This window comes from Silene latifolia, chromosome 11 (genome assembly GCF_048544455.1).
Source record: "Silene latifolia isolate original U9 population chromosome 11, ASM4854445v1, whole genome shotgun sequence".
In the NCBI taxonomy this organism is placed as follows: domain Eukaryota; kingdom Viridiplantae; phylum Streptophyta; class Magnoliopsida; order Caryophyllales; family Caryophyllaceae; genus Silene; species Silene latifolia.
The window spans coordinates 19,199,392-19,220,933 of NC_133536.1; the positions used below are offsets into that span (position 1 = coordinate 19,199,392).

The 21,542-nt window shown below is 37.4% G+C and overlaps 1 protein-coding gene across 1 annotated transcript; it reads left to right on the forward strand.

Moving 5' to 3' along the window:
* Positions 1-13,641: 13,641 nt before the first annotated feature.
* LOC141611290 (uncharacterized) lies at positions 13,642-18,045 on the forward strand. Its single transcript, XM_074429802.1, has 3 exons — positions 13,642-14,372; positions 16,914-17,033; positions 17,744-18,045. The coding sequence occupies exons 1-3, from the start codon at positions 13,809-13,811 to the stop codon at positions 17,756-17,758; spliced, it is 699 nt and encodes a 232-aa protein (XP_074285903.1). The 5' UTR covers positions 13,642-13,808; the 3' UTR covers positions 17,759-18,045.
* The last annotated feature ends 3,497 nt before the right edge of the window (positions 18,046-21,542 follow it).

The following is a 21,542-nucleotide window of genomic DNA, read 5'->3' on the forward strand; positions in this document are numbered from 1 at the left end:
CTTTGATCTCTTCGGCACGCCTCCGAAAACACGTGCTTGGGCCGCCTCCGGATCCAACGCCCTCAGCTGCTTGTCCATAAGTTCGTTGGGAGCCAGTCTACGATCACGAAAGTCAGCCGTAGGATGCCGCTGAACGACCTTCCCGTCCTTGTCAAGCCCTAACCTCTTCAAGGTCCTCTCGCATGCATCCTGCCAAACCGATCTGCAAGAAATCAAACAAGGGTTACATAAAAGGAGTAAAACTAAGCTCAAAAATGAGCATAACAGTAAAGATGGGCCTCACACCGACCCCACTCACCCCGGCCGAGGGCCGGTATGAGGCCGACGTGGCAAAGCACTCATCCTCGAAGAATAATCCGAGTCGGGGCAGCCATCCCTTCTCGGATCAAACAACAGACGCCCGCTTCTCATCCGCAGTAAGAAGGACCATCGAAGCGTCCATCTTAACCTTACCCCGGAGATACATTCCTCATACTCTTCCCTGTTCTCACACCGCAAGTAAACAGGGCTCTGGAAAGACCGAGGCAATGGGTAGTCCTCCGGCACTTGAACATACACCCATCGCCGTTGCCAGTCCTTGCAAGAAGTAAGTTTGGACACGGAGACGAAGCCCGGCTCCGTCTGCACGCTGTACCACCCCACTTTACCGGCGATTGACGGCCGTAGATGATGAAGGCGGCGGAATAAGTTAACTGTTGGGATCTCCCCCCTAAAGAGACAGAGCCACACAAAGCCGACTATCGTCCTCATGGCCAACGGATGCAGTTGGGCCACAGCAACGTTCATAGCTTTGATGATGGCCATGACGTATTCATTCAAAGGAAACCGGAGCCCATACTCCAGGTGCCTGATATATACGCCGATATGACCCGGGGGAGGGCAACAGACCGCCTGACCCTCCTTGGGGATAACAATTTTGTACCCCTCACCGAAGGAGAAATGACTCTCGAAAAGAGTTTCACCGGAACAACGGGCGAATTTGCCAAACCAGGCGCGGTCAATACTGGTCGAACAGGCCTCGCCGTGATCCGGAAGATGCGGCCTCTCCCCCTCAGAAGGAGTCTTCTCATCACCATCATCATCAGCATCCTCATCCTCCCATTCCTTCAAAATTTGTGGATTGACTTCGGGGGGAGGAGACCTAGGGCCCCCAAACCTTATTGGGATGGCGTCTAAAATCCCCTCCTCATCGAGACGCGACGGGGAACCCCCCGGCGCAGAAGTACTAGTCCCGGCGTCAGCAGTAGACATGGTAGCAACGATTAACAAAATAAAGATTGAAAAAAAATTGTTTGTTTACCTTGAAGAAAAGCACTCGCCGGAGTAACAACTCTGAAAAATAGAAGACAAAGAAGCCCTTGAAAGTTTAGAGAGAAGAGAATTTTGGAGAGAATGAAATTGGTGGCTAATTTCACGGAATAACTGCCCTATATATAGGAAAAAGCCCATGAAGAAGGACCAATCAGGGCACAGCCCATGAAGCGTCGACCAATCAATCAAAAGGACACGTGTCGGACATGCAACCACGGAATGTCAATCGTTGTAACAGTTGAACGTCAATCAATGCAACAGTGACCAAGCGTCTTCAACACGCCCCTTCATATCTCTCTGCCTTTTCATCTTCCTCAGCAAATTCCTAGGTATCTGCTCTCCGCCGGCCTCTTGATCAACCAAGCTACGTAGCACCGGCCGGGGGCAATCAAAAACAACCGGCACTCTCAACCCTGGTCTCGGCCAGCGTCACTCTCTTTTCCACATCGGATGCCCTTTACACATCCATGTGGAGGGGGGATATGGTACGGCCTAAGCAGAACCAGGCCGAGGTAGAAGAAGCCGGAGCATTAGAAGAAGCCGATGCAGAAAAATTTTGCAAAATTACTTGCGCAGAATATACGCTCAACATACATCGGAGCCCATACCACGGCATAGACTACGCTGGGGGCAAATTGATGGGGCATATTCTGCACCGCTGACCAAGTCAACATATTGAGCAAGGTCAAAGGTATCCACAAAGAAGTCAACGACTTAGACAACCTAGCCGATGCAGGCCCATCTACTGTCACTGGTCTCGGATGGCAACCACCGGACACATATCCGCGTGCTCATATCCAAGGCCCCTCGGCCGGTCTGCCATGGTTCCATCGGCCGAGGGTATAACGGTCTTTCCACCTGCTAGCCACTTGGCCACTTGGCCACTACGTGACAAAAGGTGAAAGTCTATAAATACTCCTCAACCTTCATTGAGGAAAGGATCCACAATTTAACCTAAGAATCACTATTCATCTGGTATTATCTTCCTTATCTCTCTACAATATATACTTCGCCAAGTTATAACTTCTCTCTAAGTCTACTGACTTGAGCGTCGGAGTGAGTACGCTTGGTACAAAGCCAAGCCCTCAGTTCGTTCATTGTTGCAGGAGAGGCCGAGAGGAACGATAAAGACAAGAGGGATTCAACTCAAGACATCATTCTACAAGCCACGGGTGGTAACAATACTTGCTCTGGAATTACACCCGGAACAATATTTTTTCATATTAAAAAGTTACTTATTCAACTAAAATTGCTAACTAACATTATTTTCTTATGTTTTGGCAGCCGCTCAACTAACATTAAAAAGATCAAATTTGAACATTTAGGTCATTGAAGAACATTAGATTAAGTTTAGGAGCGATATTATATACGTGAGATTAAAAAACAACTTATTTATCTCATAACATGAATTCATACTTGTTAGTTGTGACTATTACACCCAATTTAAACACTAAAACTTAGGAGAGACGGTCTCTCACTAAGTTATTGAGAAACCAATATTTCGTACCTTCTTATTTGTATTTTGTACCTCTTTTGTTGTTGATCGTAACATAGTAATTTCGTACATATTTACATAATAAATGAGACCATTTTATCATTAATCATGATCTGTACCTATTTTATTACCTTCAATATCATTTTTTCTTAAAATTGTACAATGATCTCTCAATAAAGCTTATTGAGAGATCGTCTCTCAGGAGACCTACTCGTAGGAAAAAGAAGGTTAAATTTATGTTTGGTAAGATGGGAGTTAAAAACAGTAACTACGAATCTTGGCCGTTGAAACTAAGAATATCAGACGATTGCAGGTAACATCACAAGTAGAGAATCTCGGCCGTAGAAACTATGAAAACAGTAACTTTGTCGTCAGACATTAAATTTTGTTGTCATCTCAACTTACTTGTACTACGTTTTTACCGTGGTTTCTGCGGTAAATTTGGGTACAAGAGAACATCACATGTTAATTAGGGAGGATAAATACTTATTTAAGACGGATATTATCTGTCTTTAAGGATAAGACAAATCAATTACATGGCAAATTATCTGACAAGTTGCCCAAAAGATATAAAAAGTTGTCTTTTTATCACCATATGGTAGTATTTGACTTATTTTAAAATTTAAGACAAATACTCCGTCTTAAATAAGATTTACCCGTGAAGAAGGGACTTAATTATACATATCATGGTCTAAGGAGAATGAGTTGGCGTTAATTAATTATGTATTTTCGTGTATTTGTTAACTCAAAAAAGTCACTAATTGGATTATTAGCTCTGGACTCTGGTAATAAAGAAAACATATTTGGTAGATTTTTAATTCGTGAGTTGGATTATATTCTGGCGTATAGAGTTGGCGAACAAACGCACGCTTCTTAATTAACATCATGTTTGATTGTTTGGGGCCACAATTTGCATCGTTAAAGCTTCTGAGTTTGGTCTATAATCTTTCTTTTCGAAATTACGTCCGGGTTTTTTAGCGGAAGGGTGATGAACTAAATTGCATTGAGCTAAGATATCAGAGGCGTCTTAAAGTTAGGGAGGTCCGATGCACCACAAAAAAGTGAGGCTCCAAATATGAATGTATAAGTGTATTACACGTTGATGTTTATATTGAATTTTATTAGTAAAACTTATAAATTCGGTGGCCAAAATTGTAGGCCCGGTTCCGCCTAATAGAAGTATTTATAATAGTTGGGCCTTAACCATCACCTTTAGATTTTGGCTGAGTTGGTTCATCTATGGACCGAAGGTCACAGGTTCAAATCCTGGCAACCTCAAAACTCCACGGTACGGGGGACCCCTAAGCTAAGTAAACTTAACTGAATATGGAAAATGGCTGGATCAACTGCCACCTGATGTAAATAGATAAGACAAGATTTTACCATCTCCTATCAATTTACTTTTTTATTTCATATATCTATTTGACATGCTTTTTATTTAAGATAGATATATATATATATCCGTCTTAAATAAGAACTTCTCTTCTTTTTGAGAGAAAACTCTGAGGCTTGTTTGGTTTCAAGAGAAAGTAAATGTATTTGTGTTCTAAATGAGAATTGTGACTTGTGAGGCCAGGTGGTACAAATGACTAGATATGGAGTAGTAAATTATTTTTATTTATCTTTAGTTAAAATAACCGTAATACAAAAAAAATGTTGACCATAGATTGAGTCAGAGGGATTTCATTGGTTGGCACATGTTATAAATTCAATTTCGTTACTGATGGAGTATATTTTTATATCTAAATATGCAACTTTTATAAATTTATGAGAAGTATAAAATATTTAGTTAATTGAAAACTATGTATAATCAAATAATTTGAAAGGTGAGTTTTTTTGCACTCCAAAGTCCGAATTCCCAAAGCAATCTAGAAACTTGTTAGAAACTACGGAATATATTTTAAAGGTGTTTTAGCACAAACTAGTTTTGTGACCCGTGGAATTTACAGGATATTTTGTTTTTAATGTGATGTTTTTAATGTTTCTAGAAATTGTAATTTTGTAAAATATCAAACCACATAGTAAGATCACCTCATGAATAATTAATGATAGATCGCGTGTTTAAATAACGGACATTGACATGTTAACGTAAAGATCAAAGTCGATAAATTAAAAAAGTCAAGTAGGTGAAGACTGTTTTCAAAGGTAAAATGATGAAAAAACCCCAACGAATACCAAAATAAATCATACATTTGAAAAAAAAAATATTATTAGTCATTCACATTGATGTCGTAAATCTTATAGTTAGACTTCAATATATAATTGTTTAATCGATTCTATTATTTCACTTCTACATATAATTTTCGTTCTCCAATCAATCGTCCCTATAAAAAAAATAACTCAATATTTAGTATGTACTAACCAACAAAATAATTATGTTTTATTATAATTTTGACGTTTATTTTTAAACGTAAAATTGAACACCAATGTTTAACTTTGAGTATAAATGTGTAACAAATTCTTGCACAAATTACGATGTACTCCGTATTGTACAAGATAATATATGAGTATGAAATAAATTATCGTTATTTGAACAAAATTGTTATCCAAAATTTGTTCCAGAAACTTTCCAACCCATTGACATTTAACACAAAATATGTGTTCTTTTATTTGAGATTATCTACTAATTAATAAAAAATACATTCATAACTTATGAGTTTATACCTTACATTTTTTTTACCTTTGATTTTATCTCATTTTGTGCCTTTTGTATTTCTTCCCTCTTCAAATTACCCACATGATGTTTTTCTTATCTCCAGTCACATACATTTTATGATACTTTAAAATTTACTTCCTACATTCAACTCCACTCTACCTATTTCACTTTTGTACACTATTCACAATTGTGTGTTCAATTTCGATTTTCTCTCGATACATAAGTGGAAATATATTCATGTGGGATCTTGCTTGATTCGTCTACAAGTATATTAAAAATATCTAACTTTTATATTTTTTGCAAATACGTAGCTAACGATATTTAACGCGTAAAACACGCGTTGGCAAACGTGAAAAAAGAAAGTGGTAGAGTGGAGTTGAATGGAGGAAGTATATAATAAAAATAAATTACATTGACCAAAAGGTAAAACTTTAACATGACAACAACTTGACAAACGAATAATAACATTATTGTCACATGTAAATCAATTTAAAACCAAAAGAAAAACATGAATTTAGATATAAAGCAAACAATTCATAAAACCCAAAAACATAAAAATTAAAATATACTTCGTAGGATTACACCACGACCACCACGACCACCACCACCACCACCACCACAACAACAACAACAACAACAACATCAACAACAACATACAAATATATGTTAAACTTAGAAACTATAAAATATATAATCAAATAAATTAAACCATGAAATATATAGCCCACAACTTAGAATCTGATTGGTAAATGAAAAATAGGTATTAAATAAATAAATAAAGTGAATATAAACTATTATAGGTTTAATATAGCTTTTATCGCCATTACACAACCATAGATTCCAATATTTAAATTTTATTTTTAATTTATTTTGTGTTATTGTTGAATAAGATAATATGCCGAGAAACTCAAAGAGGTGAATTAAATAAGATAAAAGTTAATGAAAATGGTGGAGGTTAAGCAATATGAAGAGTTTTAATCAATTTATTAACATATTTTATTATAATAATTAATTAAATAGGAATAAATGTTAATTAATTTGGCGGGTGTTAACTGTTAAGTATTATAAAGAGTTTTAATCAATTTATTAACATGTTTTATTACAAAAATTAATTAAATAGGAAAAAACACTTTATAAAAATGATGGGTGTTAAATAATATGAAAAGTTTTAATTAATTTATTAACATGTTGTATTACAAAAGTTTCAATAAAAATGTCAATTTTAATTATAAATTATGAAACTTTGATGTAAATTTATAAGGGTTTCATAAATTTTGGAAAATAATATATTTAAATTAATGTCATGAAAAGTTGATAATTCATGTCATATTTATTCGCCATGTCACATTAAAAATTTGTCATGTCATGTATAATAAGTGACGTGGTTTTTTTGTTAATGCTAGGTGGCGTTGTATACGTGACATTTTAAGTTCCCCTTTTAATAATATTGTATAGATATAATTTTTTTTTGTTTTCAACTTTATTTATTCTTCTTCTTTCTTATTTTCTTATGTATTCAGTTTTTTTTTATTTCGAATACATATAATACTACCCCATATGAAATATCTTGAAATTATTAACTTATAGTTAATGAGTATTTTTTTTATTGTTGTTTTTTTAGTTAATTAAGTTTAAAGCTAATGAAATATGGATGGATTTTTAAAGGAAATAAGTGAATTAAATTAATGCAATATAATAATAAATTGATTATTCATGTCATATTAGTTTGCCAGGTCACATTGTTATTGTGTACGTGGCTTTTTTTCATCCCATGTGGCATTGTCTATGTGGCATTTTTAGGCTAACCTTTTAATAATATTTTATAGATTTGCATAACTTTATACAAAATATTTCAGAATTTTTTGAGCATGAAAAGTTTATTTTGTAATGCTTACTAATACCGTTGATGTAACCAAATGGATTTGGTGTGGTGGTTGCTCGCCCCATCCCTTAATCATGAGGTCAGAGGTTCGATCCCTGCTTATGGGAATGGAGCAAACTCTCTGGCTAGCCGTTTACCTCTTCGTGAGAGCACCGTGACGAGGGGGTTATACACAGCTGTTGACGGTGGACGCCCCGGTTTACACCAAAAACTAATACCGTTGATGTGTAGTCTTTTTTTTTTTCTAATGTTGATGTTGGTGGTTGTTTCTTGTTGTAAGTGAATGCAATGAAAAGACCCAGAAATAATGAATAATGAAACAATTCATATATTGACATTTCGTGCTCATTTTTAAATTTCTGCTTTGTTATTCCCATCATCCGATAACCACATAATTATCCACAAAAAAGGCGACAGGATTCGAATCTATGGCCGGTCCACCCCTGACCCGAAGGAACTGCAACCAACGTATCCTACGGTTCGTCCTCTTCCCTAACAAAGAGACTTTCCATGAGACGCCGACGTAATTAGCAATATTATCCAGGAACGTATTAAAAAATATAATCGAGAAGTAAACACTACTATAAATCCAGGCAACTACAACGGCCCTGTAACAACGCTTATTCAAAAAAATCACCATAAGACGTTGTAGAATGGACGGCGCGAATTTTACTAAACTTAATTACAACGGTTATTTGTTGATAACCGTTGTTATAGGTTTTAACGGGTGAAACTTGCACAACCATGGTTAATATAAAAACTAATAACAACAGTTTACTCTGTAATACATTAAAACCGTTGTTAATAATTTGGCGCAAAGTTAGTGAAAAGTAATTACAACGGTTATACATAAACACGTTGTTAGTACTTTTTAACAACGGTTTTCTTAATAACCGTTGTTAATATAATCTAATGACAACGGGTTTATGTGTAAAAACCGTTGTCAATACTTTCTATAATATAAACCACACAAACACAGATCAGCTACAGCCACAAACACAAACCTAGCACAAACACAAACATACACAAACACAAATACACACTTTCTCATCATCTCTTTCTCTCTTTCTCTCTTTTCTCATCGTCGCTTTATCATCTCCGTAACTGTTGTTGTCATCGTCTCCTACTTTCTCTAATTATCAGGTAAATATTTATTGCTTTATGGTTTTAGGTTTTGTCATTTCCGTCATTATTTTCTTTCTCTAATTATTTTATTTGCATGTATTTTTATCGATCATTATTGTTCTTTCTCTAAGTATTATTCGCTTAATTAGTTTTGTCACTGTTGTTTTTCTACGTTTATTAGCTAGTAAAACAAATTAAATAAATAAAACAAAGAAGAAGATGATAGAGAGGAATGCATAAACTTAATTAATAACTAATATATAAATACATAAAAAACTTATTACATTGCTAAAAATGCAATTCTTAGATATGCAAAGAGAGTCTTATTCTCTTCTATGATATCCATCCTCTCCTCCTTTGCTATTTCGAGTTTTCGTTCCACAGATGCTATATCGTCATATAGTTGCATTATCCGCGGCTCTGCTAAGCCATTTTTTTTGGCGGCCTTGAGTGCGATCCGAGCTTCCTCAAGGTAGCTCCTGAACCTCCTCTCGATGTCCAGCAACCGGCAGATGAAACTCTTGTTGTACTCGGTCATAATGCATGTATTACGGATGGTATCATTCATTGTTGAAAAAAGTTTGGTGTTTGTTTTAAAGATTTAGGGTTTGGAGTTTAGGACGTGGAGATAGTGATATAATGGAATGGTTATTGAGATAATGCATGAATTTATACTTAGTAATGTATCGTTTGAGTTGTTTTTTAATTAATATATGTTTAGGAAGTTATGCCATCATATCTGCTTCAAATCTTATAACCCTTCTTATTCCATATATTGTCCTTTCATATGCAGGGATTTGGCAGTAATAATGTATGCAACGGAATTATAAGGGGCATAGTAATAATGCACATGCATCTAGTAATATATTATTTAAATTTTTTTTTTAAAAATCAACAACAACGGTTATTTAAAAAAAATCCGTTGTCTTTAGTTATAACAACGATTTTTTCTACGGTAACCGTTGTTATAACTTTCCCACCAAAAATTAGTCACACTTTCCACAACGGTTTTTTCTACTTTAAACCGTTGTTAATAGTTTTCACAACGGGTTTCTTAGAAAAGCCAACCGTTGTTAAAACCTTTAACAACGGACGCTTTAACACCGTCCGCTTTTTTATATAACAATGGTTTTTAACCGTTGTTATAGCCTGTATCTGTAGTAGTGAAAAGTTGTAAATACCGGTACCGTACTTCAAGTGGGTGACGACATTGCTCGTATTCACGGTCTTGATGAAGTAACAGCAGGTGAATTAGTAGAATTTGAAGAGCGAACAATAAGTATTGCTCTGAATTTAGAATCAGATAATGTTGGTGTTGTATTAATGGGTGATGGTTTGCTGGTACAAGAAGGAAGTTCTGTAAAAGAAACAGGAAGAATTGCTCAGATACCCGTGAGTGATGCTTATTTAGGTCGTGTTATAAATGCCTTAGCTAAACCTATTGATGGTAGAGGTGAAATTTCAACTTCTGAGTCTCGGTTAATTGAATCTCCCGCACCTGGTATTATTTCGATATGTTCTGTCTATGGGCCTCTTCAAACCTCATTTATTCTTTTTATGAAACAAAGACTGCAGCTGCCTATTTCCCCTAACATTGATTTGACTCCCGGCAAGAATACGTATGCGCGTGACTCACGCGCAACGGCGCGAAAGCGGTTGCTTCTTCTTTCGCGCTAGGCGCTCAGTCCGTTGCTTGTTTGCTCTTGAGATTTAGCTTTGGCTAACTAGCTGCGGTTTCACTCTCGTATAGGGGTGTGGCATTTTCGTTCCAAGTCGAGTGAAAAAGCGAGCAGGCATCGGAAGAAGTTGGTCGAGCCAAGTAAAGATGTATGTGACTTCGTTAAGGACTGGTGGGTGGGTTGTGGTGACACAAGGAGATTGAAACGACTTCGGTTGTGCTTATTCCCAGCATCGCGTAAAATGACTGAATTCCGACCGATTAGCATTAACTTTAGTGAGAAAATGGAACTCTGTTAAGAAAGATTTCTGCAGAATGAGATCATGTAAACCACAACCTAGACGGCTATAGCTAGACATGATATTTTCCCGAATAGGAGTTTGGCAATATAAGAGCCCAAATTGTTGGAATAATTCTTTCAATCGATCCCAACTTTCAGCCCTTGAATAATGACATAGTGAAGTCAATGATATGGAAATGTTGTTCAGTACAATAACGATAAGCAAAGTTCACTATCTTAGGGACTAGAGGCGCTCCTATGAAGCTACATGGGTTAGAATCGAGAAAGGGCTTGTATTTTGAAAGAGTAGCGGGAATATATTGATCTTTCCACTTGTGGAATTGCTTAATCAAAGAATTTGGCATGAGTCCCATAGATCTACTGAAAGAGAAAGGATCTTTCCCCCCTGTATCAATAAGCATTCTAGTTTTATTGATAATCCACGATCAATTGTGCCGCCGATGCGAAGAATCTGGAGAAGGCAATGCAGTACAAGTCTTATTAGTTGTTCGGAGATCCCTTACCCCAAAATAACCTCCATCATTGAACGGGATACTGAAAAAAGAATCTCTCTACGGAGCAGCGTAACGTAAAAACTCTTATTGAAAGCTGGTCGCCTTTTGTTTTGATTTGAGGGCCTTTCAGGATTCAATCAGAGAAAGAGCCTACTATACAAGACAATGGGATCAAGATTACATGCAGTGGGAGTTCAAACTAGAGGAAAATAAGCAAGGTCTAGCCTAGCTTTTTGCAGGATCAAAGAAGATAGCCCTTCTCTATCTTGCTAAGAAGTATCCCGCCCTACTCGAGCTGGACTTTTGTTCTTATTTACAAGTATTCGTTACCAGTAAGTGAATCCGTTTTATTTAAAGAATCGAGGACAATCTAATACGTAAATAAATTAGTTGTTTTTTCTTAAGATGTTTATATCAGCCTTAAGCGTAACATTGACAAAAATACACCATATTAATATATGAACAAGAATTCACCTTCATTCTTTCTCTTTTTTTTATCTCATCGATCTATCTAATCATTTATTGTTTAAAATGTACGGAGTATGTCTTTAAACAGAAATCTATTCGACATTAGTATGCGACATCATACAGGTGTTCCTTAATAAGATTACGTCCGTAAACTAAATACACAAATTCTTATTATAGACAGACACTATCCGTCTATAACTATAGACGGACTATCCGTCTATAACTATAGACGGATAGTGTCCCTCTCACAAATTAAAGTGGGTAGTACAAGTGGGTGGAAAATGGATACCCCCATTTGCACTATCCACTTTAATTTGTGAGAGGGACGCTATCCGTCTATAGCTATAGACGGATAGTGTCCGTCTATAATAAGACGGACTGAACTAAATATGAGCCAAGTGTTGCATTCGTCGGAAACCATCTTAACGAAACAGATTGTTGGCCTTTTCCCAAAACTTAGATTTCACTCGCTAAAGCCCATTTACACCCCACACCAATTAGACCCGATAAGAATTAACCAGACCCGAATAATTTAATCGGTATCGACCCAACACCTAATCTAAAGTTCCCATTTTGATTGTAATTGAACTAACTCGACTCAATATAACCACAACCAGATTGTTTATTATTGCACAATAATTATCATAAATAGACCTGATAAAATTGACCTGACCCAAACATGTCACGAATAACCCGACCCGACACCGGAACTCAAGACCTGATCCCAAATTGACCCGACCCAGTATAACAGGACCAAAAAGTTGTTGCAACTTGCAACTGATTATTATTCACAAATAACTTGCTAATAAATAACCGAACCCGAAGCAAGCCGACCTGGCCCGCCGAAGCCAACAAACTCAAAATGTTTCGACCCGATTGACCTGTCCCGAATCCGACCCGATTGACCAGTTTATCAGGTCTGATCATAAATAACTTGCTAATAACATACATTGTTACCAGATTATTACGGATACCCTCTTATCAATTCACAATTCACGTTTCACGATTATCACTGAATGACATGATAAATTCGTTGTTCACGATTCACGATGCGTGTGATATCCGACTGAATCCAATACCCCGATAACGAAACAAACCCGACTTAAATCGACGTGAATTCGACCCTGTAACACCCCACGGTAATTGAAGAGGTCCAGTGATATGCTTAAATGACTAGTGCTTAAAGGGATTTGAAGTACTACTCATATCAACAAAGTGCACTTTCTTTTATGGTCATTCATGCGAAAGAACTCCAAAGTTAAGCGTGCTTGGCTGGGAGTAGTCTTAGGATGGGTGACCTCCTGGGAAGGTTCCCGGGATGCGTGATCTGTGGCCATGTACACATTCTGGTGAGCTATCATAAGTAACCGCTCCCGACCCGGTTTGGGCCGGGGTGTTACAGACCCAATTGACCCGTTTGTTATGTCTTGTACTCTTGCCTATGACTAGGGATGGCAAGGGGTCCGGTATGGGTAGGGTCCACCCAGACCCGGACCCGGACTCTGAGATTTTTCTTTTGGACCCAGAGGTGCAAGGGTCTAAAATTTGAGGACCCATGCCCGGACCCTATGGGTATGAGTAGGGTCCGGGCCTACCCACGGGTCCGAGTTTCAGCCACTTTAATAACAGCATTAACAACTATGGGGTATATAATATTAAAAAAAAAATCATACTACTTTAATATTATGAGTTTATTAATCTCTATTGTACACTACTAAATCCAATATATATATCAAAGAGATTAAGAAAGACAAAGAAGACCTAAATTAATTTTACCTCCAAATACATGTGAAAGAATCAAATTCAGAACCATAAAATCAATACCGTACTTGATAGCCGTCTCCATCTGACCGTCGCTGGTCGCCGCCTATTAGAGAGGTGGTTGCCACGGTCACGTATCAGTGCTGTGGTGGTGGTTTCCTTGTGACAGTGGTGGTATTGTCAGAAGGGTTTGGTTGAGTTTTATCAATTTATGGGATTAGAGAAAAGAAATAGACTTTAGTTGCTTTGTTTTCTACAATCTGTTAGTATAAATTCGGAAAAATTGTGATTTTGATGGTGCTTTTTTAAAACAAAGGGTCTAAGGGTCGGGTATTGGTCTCATAACTTAGACCCGGACCTGGACCCGAAATATTTTTTTAAGACCCATACCCGACCCATACCCATTAGGTTTGAAAAATAAAACCCATACCCAACCCATTAAGGTCCAACCCTCGGATCTGGCCCGACCCGACTGCCATCCCTACCTATGAGTCTATGTCCTCTATGACACCATGCAATCGACATCCCCATTTTCCACGACTCTCCTTTCTCTATCCCTCCCCCAAAACTAAAACAACACACACAATCAATCTCCCAGACATCGAATTGAACTGATCAACCAAACCAAAAACCAAAGATGCCGAAGAAGATGGGAGTAAACTCCAAAGCAGAAGAAGCACGACTCCGAAAAGCCGCATCCGAATCCGAAAAACGCGACAAACAAGCTCGCGAAAAGGAAGAACAATACTGGCAAGCAGCAGAAGGTCCAAAATCCAAATCCGCCAAAAAACGCGAAGAAGAAGAAGCGAAACGCGCCGAAACCGCCGCTAAAAAAGCCGAAGCACGCCGTCTCGCGGAAATCGAAGCGGCGGAGATCGATAAAGCGTTGAAATCGAAAGCGGCGGATAAGAAGGCTGCTAGAGTAGCGGTACCGGTTCCGAAGGTGACGGAAGCGGAATTAAGGCGAAGGAAGGAAGCGGAAGCGGAAGCGATTGCGAAAGGAGCTGAGGATGCGAAGAAGAAGATGAGTCGGATGGCGGATGAGGAAGAGTATGAGAAGATTGTTTTGGTGCAGAATTTGAATAGAGATGAAAGTGTTATTGAAGCGCATGGATTAGATGAAGCGATTGCGAAGATTGTTGTTAATGAGAGTTTGCCTGTTGATAAGCATCCTGAGAAACGGCTTAAAGCTTCTTTTAAGGTTGTTTATTGTTTCGTTTTGTTTGATGATTTTGTTATTGTTTTTGGTGATTTGTTGTTTGAAAACCCTAGATATGTTATTTTGTTTTGATGATTTGTTGATTTTTTTGTGTTTAATTGGTGATTTTAGTGATTTGTTGTTTGAAACACTAGATTGTTGGATGTATTAAGGTGTTTTGTTGGATGTAGTAAGGTGTTTTGATTAGTTTAATGCCATTTCATTGGTGAATTTTGCATTAGTGAAAGATTTGTTGATGTTTTTGGTGTTTAATTGTGGATTTTAGTGATTTGTTGTTTGAAACACTAGATTGGTTTGATAGTTAGGGTATTGTTTGATTTTAGGATTGTTGATTAGTGTAGATAATTAGGTGTTTTGTTTGTTTCTAGGGTTATTTGAGCAGTGTTTATGCGTTTTATTGATGATTTAGCAGGTAGTAGAGTTTGATAAGGCTTGGAGTAAAATCTGCATATGTGTTGTTTGTGATAGATGAGCGTAGCTGATAGGATTTTTACTATGTGCTAAAATTTTGATTAACGAGAGTTTGCCTGTTGATAATCTTCCTGAGTAGCGGTTTATAGCTTCTTTTTGGGTAGTTTGTTTGGAACTTTGGATGATTTGTCGACGTTTTTGGTGCATGTTTTGAGGTTTTTAGTGATTATTTGTTTGAAAACATATGTTGTTGGATTCAGTAGGGGAGTTTATTCGTTTTTAGAGTTGTTTGACTAGAATTTATGCATGTTGTTGGTGATTTTAGGGGTTAGAAGAGTTCAATTGAGATATGAGTATCGTCCACGTGTGTTGTGTGTGAGAGACGAGATTAGATGATAAGATTGGTGGATTATGTACTATGGAAGTATGGAGGCTTATCTTTTTAAGTTTTTGCTGTTTATTTTGGAGATTTTCACAATTAGTTGTTTGAAACTCTAGATTGGTGTAAATGATAAGGTATTTGTTCATTTTTAGGGTCATTTAGTCCGTGTTTGTGCGTTTTATTGGGGATTTTTGGTGTTAGAAGAGTTTGATCGATCTAAGAGTTAAATCCACGAGTGTTTCGGCTTTAGCCTATGTTTTATGGAGGCTTTGTGAGGGTTTGATAGTCTACTGAAGATGTGCATTTGTAGTGTGTGGTAACTGGTGACAAAATGGTCTATCCTTTTTTTTGTGAGGCTAATTTTACGAATGTGCTGTTTGGTGTTATGTTGGTGGGATCGTGTGTGCGCGTGTGTGTTATTGTCTTCGCTTGGGTGTGGTTGTAGCTTATAGTTTATTGATGAATTGTGTAGTCTAATGACCTGGAAATATTACAGTACTAAGATGAGTTGCTGTGAGGTTTTGAGTATAGGTGGAACCACGACAGAGATTATTTTGAGGTTTGTAATATTGCTTGCTGTTGTGGGATTGTAGTAATATTAGTATGGTAGGTAAATTAACGGTATACTTAAGCAGCATGTGGAATGTTTATATTAATAAAATGTGTAGGATCAACAATGTGAGAATGCACTGAAGAAAGAATGTTGTCATGAATCCTATGATTCAGTTATTTTACAATTGTACTCAAATTAGGATTTACGTAATGTTACAAAGTTTCTCTGCATAAGTTTGTACTATCAAGAGATGGAGGTTATGGCGAGTGACTGCTGATGAAATATGTATGGGTAGAGGTTTCAGGTTGTTTTATGGAGTATTTGTTGGTGTATGGATTTCCCCTCCCGAGTTTGCACATTTTTGTAACTTCTCTTTGCGCATGTGTTTTCTCGGTTTGCATAAGATCTTATAGGAAAAATAATTATGAAGAATTCATAATGCTAGATGACTTGACTCTTGGTTATGGTAGCTTGTGCTGCTTATCTCACAGGAAGCCCAGTTTAGCAAACTTAGGCACCATTTATGGTAGATTTAGAAATTTGTGTTTGTTGGTAGCTTATTGCTTGTTAATTTGAATATTTATCTGGGCAGTTTTTATGCTGTTTACAAATTAATTGGTCTTTAATCGTTTTAAACTTGATTCTTGTGGTGGTTAATTTCTTTAATGATGTCTGTCAAGGATTGATGGACTGGTCTTTGTATGTGACAAACCTTCCAAACCTTGAGACTGCTTATTCTTGCTCTTTAGTATATACTTGGTAAGATGTATCCCTTAGTCTATGGTACTAAGTCAGATGTAATTGTGGTCGGTGAAGCCGTGTACTTAACGGCAGATTCACTCATGCTGGAGTGAGTTGAATGTCTCAACTAATAGGTATACATGATGACTTGTTTTGTGGCGACTCAGAGACTGTTTTATTGTTACTTCATGGATGGTGCTTTATTGTCGTATGCTCGTATCTATAAATCGCATTCACAGGGCCTGTCTAATAACACGTGCGGGAGGGAATCAATTACTTGCGTTCATTATTTCTGTCGCTTATCTCTTACATTCCGAGAACTGGTTTCTGCTTAGCTCTTTATTCTGCTATTGGTGGTACCGTTATGTTCTTTACAATATCGCTCCTCTGGCTAGCCCTTTCTCTTATCTTTAGCGACAAACTTTTGAATGTGTAGGCTTTTGAAGAAGCTGAAATGCCAAGGCTGAAGGCAGAGAAACCAGGACTTACTCATACTCAGTACAAAGATCTGATATGGAAATCGTGGAAGAAATCTCCTGACAACCCTCTAAATAAAGTAAGCTGTCTCCAATTTATGCTTCTTGTATGTCTTTTAGTGCATTGTTCCAATGCATATCTTATTGGCCTGGTACACTTGAAAATTGAGCGGCCCTTTATAAAGTCCTATACTCCGTAGGTTTTCTTTCAAGGCTCCTGTGTAATTTGAGGTGTGCTTAACTGGTAAGTCTGGAAGGAATTAGCGAAATGGTGAAAGTGGCATGTGCCACACTATTGGCTGAAAAAAGTTATGAGATGCTAAAGGTGTTGTGATACTTCGTAGTTGCTAATAACTGCATATTGCTCGAACTATTTGATACATGTTTGAAGTGTGAAGTATTTTGAACGGTTATTAGATCCTACTAATATACTCCAATTTTGTCCCAATCATTTGTGTACCTTTGAGTAAAGTACCCCTCACAAAGAATAAAAAGGTAAACAAATGATTGGGACGGAGGGAGTAGGAAATAAGTGACGGGTTGTTTAAGCGGTAGAAAATGAAAAAGGTACTGCTTATCTAATCAATTATGATGTGGAGCCAACCATAGTTGGTATCTGCCTGACTTGATGAATAACAGTATTGCACGGTTTTCTTCAAATTTCGGTTACAGTCTTCCTGCCTGGAAATTGTGGAAAATTGTTCTATAATCTCTGTAATTGCTCACACACACAGTAAACATCACAGAAATATGTCTTCTGAACATTATGTTTGATGTTTTGCCTCTACAGGCTGCAGCAGAGTGATGGTATCAACTTAAAACCAGCGTTCTATATCAAGTATACTGCCCGGAAATGTGTTATCTTAATTATGAATGTCGGAGCTTCTCATGGTCGCGTATGGCATGGTTGAAGTAATAAAGCTAGACGGTCCATAATTATGTAGTCATTTGCACAGTGTTTATAATGCGAGTTTGCAGAAAATAACCATTTGGTAAATGTAGCTAGACGCCCAGATTGCTAGTCTCAACTATATACAATGCAACTGTTTCAATTCACATCAATGATCATCGGATGAATATTATTTGCTTTGACGTCTTGAATTTTTCGGATATTTCAATTGTTCTTAATATACTGTTGTATGGTATCATTTCTGTCAATTGTTAATTAAGACGTAAGCTTAGCGTCTGGACACGTGTTGGCTTATAAGTCCTGGCTATGTCGCCTTAATGTGTGCCTCTGCACCTTTGGACCCGTTTGCAACCATTCAAACGGTAGCAGAATTCAACTTTCAATTTTCGTTGCTATTTGCGACCGTTGGTGTTTGAAAACTGCACCGCTTTTGGTATTGTGACAAGAAGTAAGCAGTTGTAGACTAGGTTGCACCAAAACGGACACTGACACGACACGGACACGTGACACGGCATCACATGAAATTTAGGACACGAGACACTTTATTTAAATTTAATCAAATATATATTTTATAGTTATATATGTGTGATTTTTTTTTTGAAAAACTATTGAATACTCCCTCCTAAGTCCTATCCATCGTTTTTTTCCCCTTTGAGGTGGCACGGGGATTAAGGGTGGGGAGTATAATATTGATAAATATATGAGTGGGGTTTGGTAATTGGAGAGAGGTATGAATAATTATGATTAAATATTAATAAAGGTGATGAGTGGGGTTTGGTTATTGGAGAGAGGTAAGAATAATTAGAATTAAATATTAATAAAGTATATAGTGGGGTTTGGTGAGTGGAAAGAGGTAAGAGTATAATATTAATAAAAACTTTCTCAAAAAGGAAAGGGAAGAAAACCTGAATAATCCGTTTTAGGAAATAGAGAAGAAAAGAGTGGATAGGAGGGAGTATTAAATTTAAATAAGTAAAAGTAAAACTTACGTTAATCATAACTTATTCTCATTTTCAAAACAAAAAACCAACTTTTAATCAATCTATTTCGACATTTCATTACTAGTCTAAAGAACATCATTTGTCTCCAATTCAGCTTATTTCCCCACAAAATTCAACCATATAACAATTCTCGCCATTTACCTTAAATTCAACTTGATTCCGTTTAAAGGTGTGACCAAATACCATGGACACGGCTCAAAATACCATGGACACGTGTCGGACACGTGCCCAAATAAAAGATGAAAGTTAGACACGGCTTTACAAGTGTCCGACACGTTTTGACGTGTGTCCGCCGAGTGTCGTGTCTGACACGGGTGTCCGACACGGGAACGCTGATTAGGAGGAGTGTCCGTGCAACCTAGACACGGGAACGCTGATTAGGAGGAGTGTCCGTGCAACCTAGGTTGTAGATTGCTACTAGGTTCTGCAACAAGCAATTATCAGTCGCAAATACGCTTTTTCAACACTGTTGCGAAACCAATTGTCATAGACATCCCCTAATTCCGAGCGTAAACACTGTAAAGCTTTATCCCTCAAATTTTGTGTGGCTTCTTAATTTGACTTGAGGAACCTTCCATTCGATGAGATTTTTGTTCCGGGACCCTAAAATCCTGAAAACCACTTAATTTCAGCAGTTCTGGAGTCGTATTGGGTCACATTTCTTTTTCTTATGATTTTTCTTCCATGTGTCCACGCTCGATTCAGGAGTACCTTATTCAATTTCAGCCTCAAATAACTGTATTAATCCATTTTTAAAATTATTCGTTTTTTTGCCAAGCCAGGTTTATCGCATACAGACACCCTAAAATAACCATATTTTTTTCCTCAAAATTTGCGTGGTCTGTTTTGTTTGTCTGACCTGAGGAATCCTCCATTCTCCGAACCTTTTTTTTCTTCCAGATTTCTACCATGTGTCGGTAGTTGCTTCAGTAATTACTCTATTCGATTTTCGCCCCAAATAACAAGTACGAATCGTTTTTTTTAGATTATTCGTTTTTCGGCCAAACCTGGTTTATCGCATTCAAGCACCCTCAAATAACCATCGTTGTTCCTCAAAATTTGTGTGACGTTTTTATCTAACCTAAGGAACCCGTCATTCAATTTCCATACATTTTTGTTCCAGGACCCTGGTCTCCCGAAAAACGTGTATTATACACTTTAATTTGAGCTCGAGAGGTCATACCGGGTCACGTTTCTTTTTCTCCAGGATTTTTCTGCTACGTGTCTGAGGTCGTTTCAGGAGTTACTTTATTCGATTTCCGCCCCAAATAACAAGTATTAATCCATTTTTTAGATTATCTGTTTTTTGCCAAGTCTGGTCACTCTGAAATAACCATCGTTGTCCCCAAACTTCGTGTGGCCTCTTTATCTGACCAGAGGAACCCTCTATTCGATTTCCAGACATTTTTTTTCAGGACCATGAAAACCCGAAAATCGTGTATTATCGACTTATGTGAAACGGTTGACCGTCGGAAAGTGAGGTGTAGGCCGAAGGGGTAGAGAAAGGTGACAGGCGATCTCGACAGGCTAGTTGTTGAATGTGCTTCGGTATCTCACCTGATGGCCGACAAAGCACCGACGACTGTCCATGAGGATTGAGGAGTAAGGTTGGGGTTAGGGACAAATATCAAGGTTGGGGTTAGGGATAAATGATATGATTCCAATAAATGAGAGGGAGTAAGGACTAAGGCTATGTTTAACCGGGTATGAGCATGGGTCTGAGCAAGAGTCTGAGCATGAGATTTGCACAAATCCACGCATAAAGCTAACAATACTGTAGCAAAATCTTAGAGAGGGTCTTGGATTTCCAAGACTCACTTTAAGACCCGTAAATAGTGTTTTGTTTGTGTAAAAGTGGGGTCTTTTACTGTTGTTGAGATTTTTGATAAGTTTGAGGGATAAAGTGGAATAAATAAGAGAGTCTGAGTTAAATCTTAATGATAAAGTGGGTCTTTTTTACTGTTGTTAAGACTCATATTCGGTCTGTGGATAAACATAGTCTAAGGAATAACTTATTCCTAATGAAGTATGTGGGTTGAATTGGACCGAAGTTACAAAATCAACATAATCTTTAAAATGATAGTATAACATGGGCTGATGGGTACAACTTGGGATTCGGCCCAGGTTAACCGGTTCCTACGAACCTGGATAACCAGATAAGATACAAGATACGTTGCCAAATACTTCGTATGCCATCACTATTGAACCGTGTCTCCTGTAATGGCAGCATAATAGCTATGATAAACAATAAAACAAGGTCATACATAAAATACAATTTCTACACAATTGTCTCCTACAAATACTATACAAAAACAATGTCTTGTTCAGTTGGTGTCTCCTTCCATCCCCAAGTGTAAAACGGGCAAATTACTGTCCTATATATATGTAGACAGGATAAAGTTTAATATTTTATAGATTTGACCCATTTTATTGTCTAATAAGATAAATATATCCATCTTAATCAAGAATTTGTTTGTCGTGTTAGCTATTTCTTCCTTTCCGTCAAAATAAATATATGTTCTACGCATTCAACAACTTGAATTTCGTGTACCTTGGTAGTTACTACCTTCTACTCGTAGATTCGGATCGGAGGTCCAATACCAAAAACGGACGCATTCCTTATCCTTCTTGTACACAGTCGATCTAATGGATTCCCATGGCGACTGTAACTTCCATAA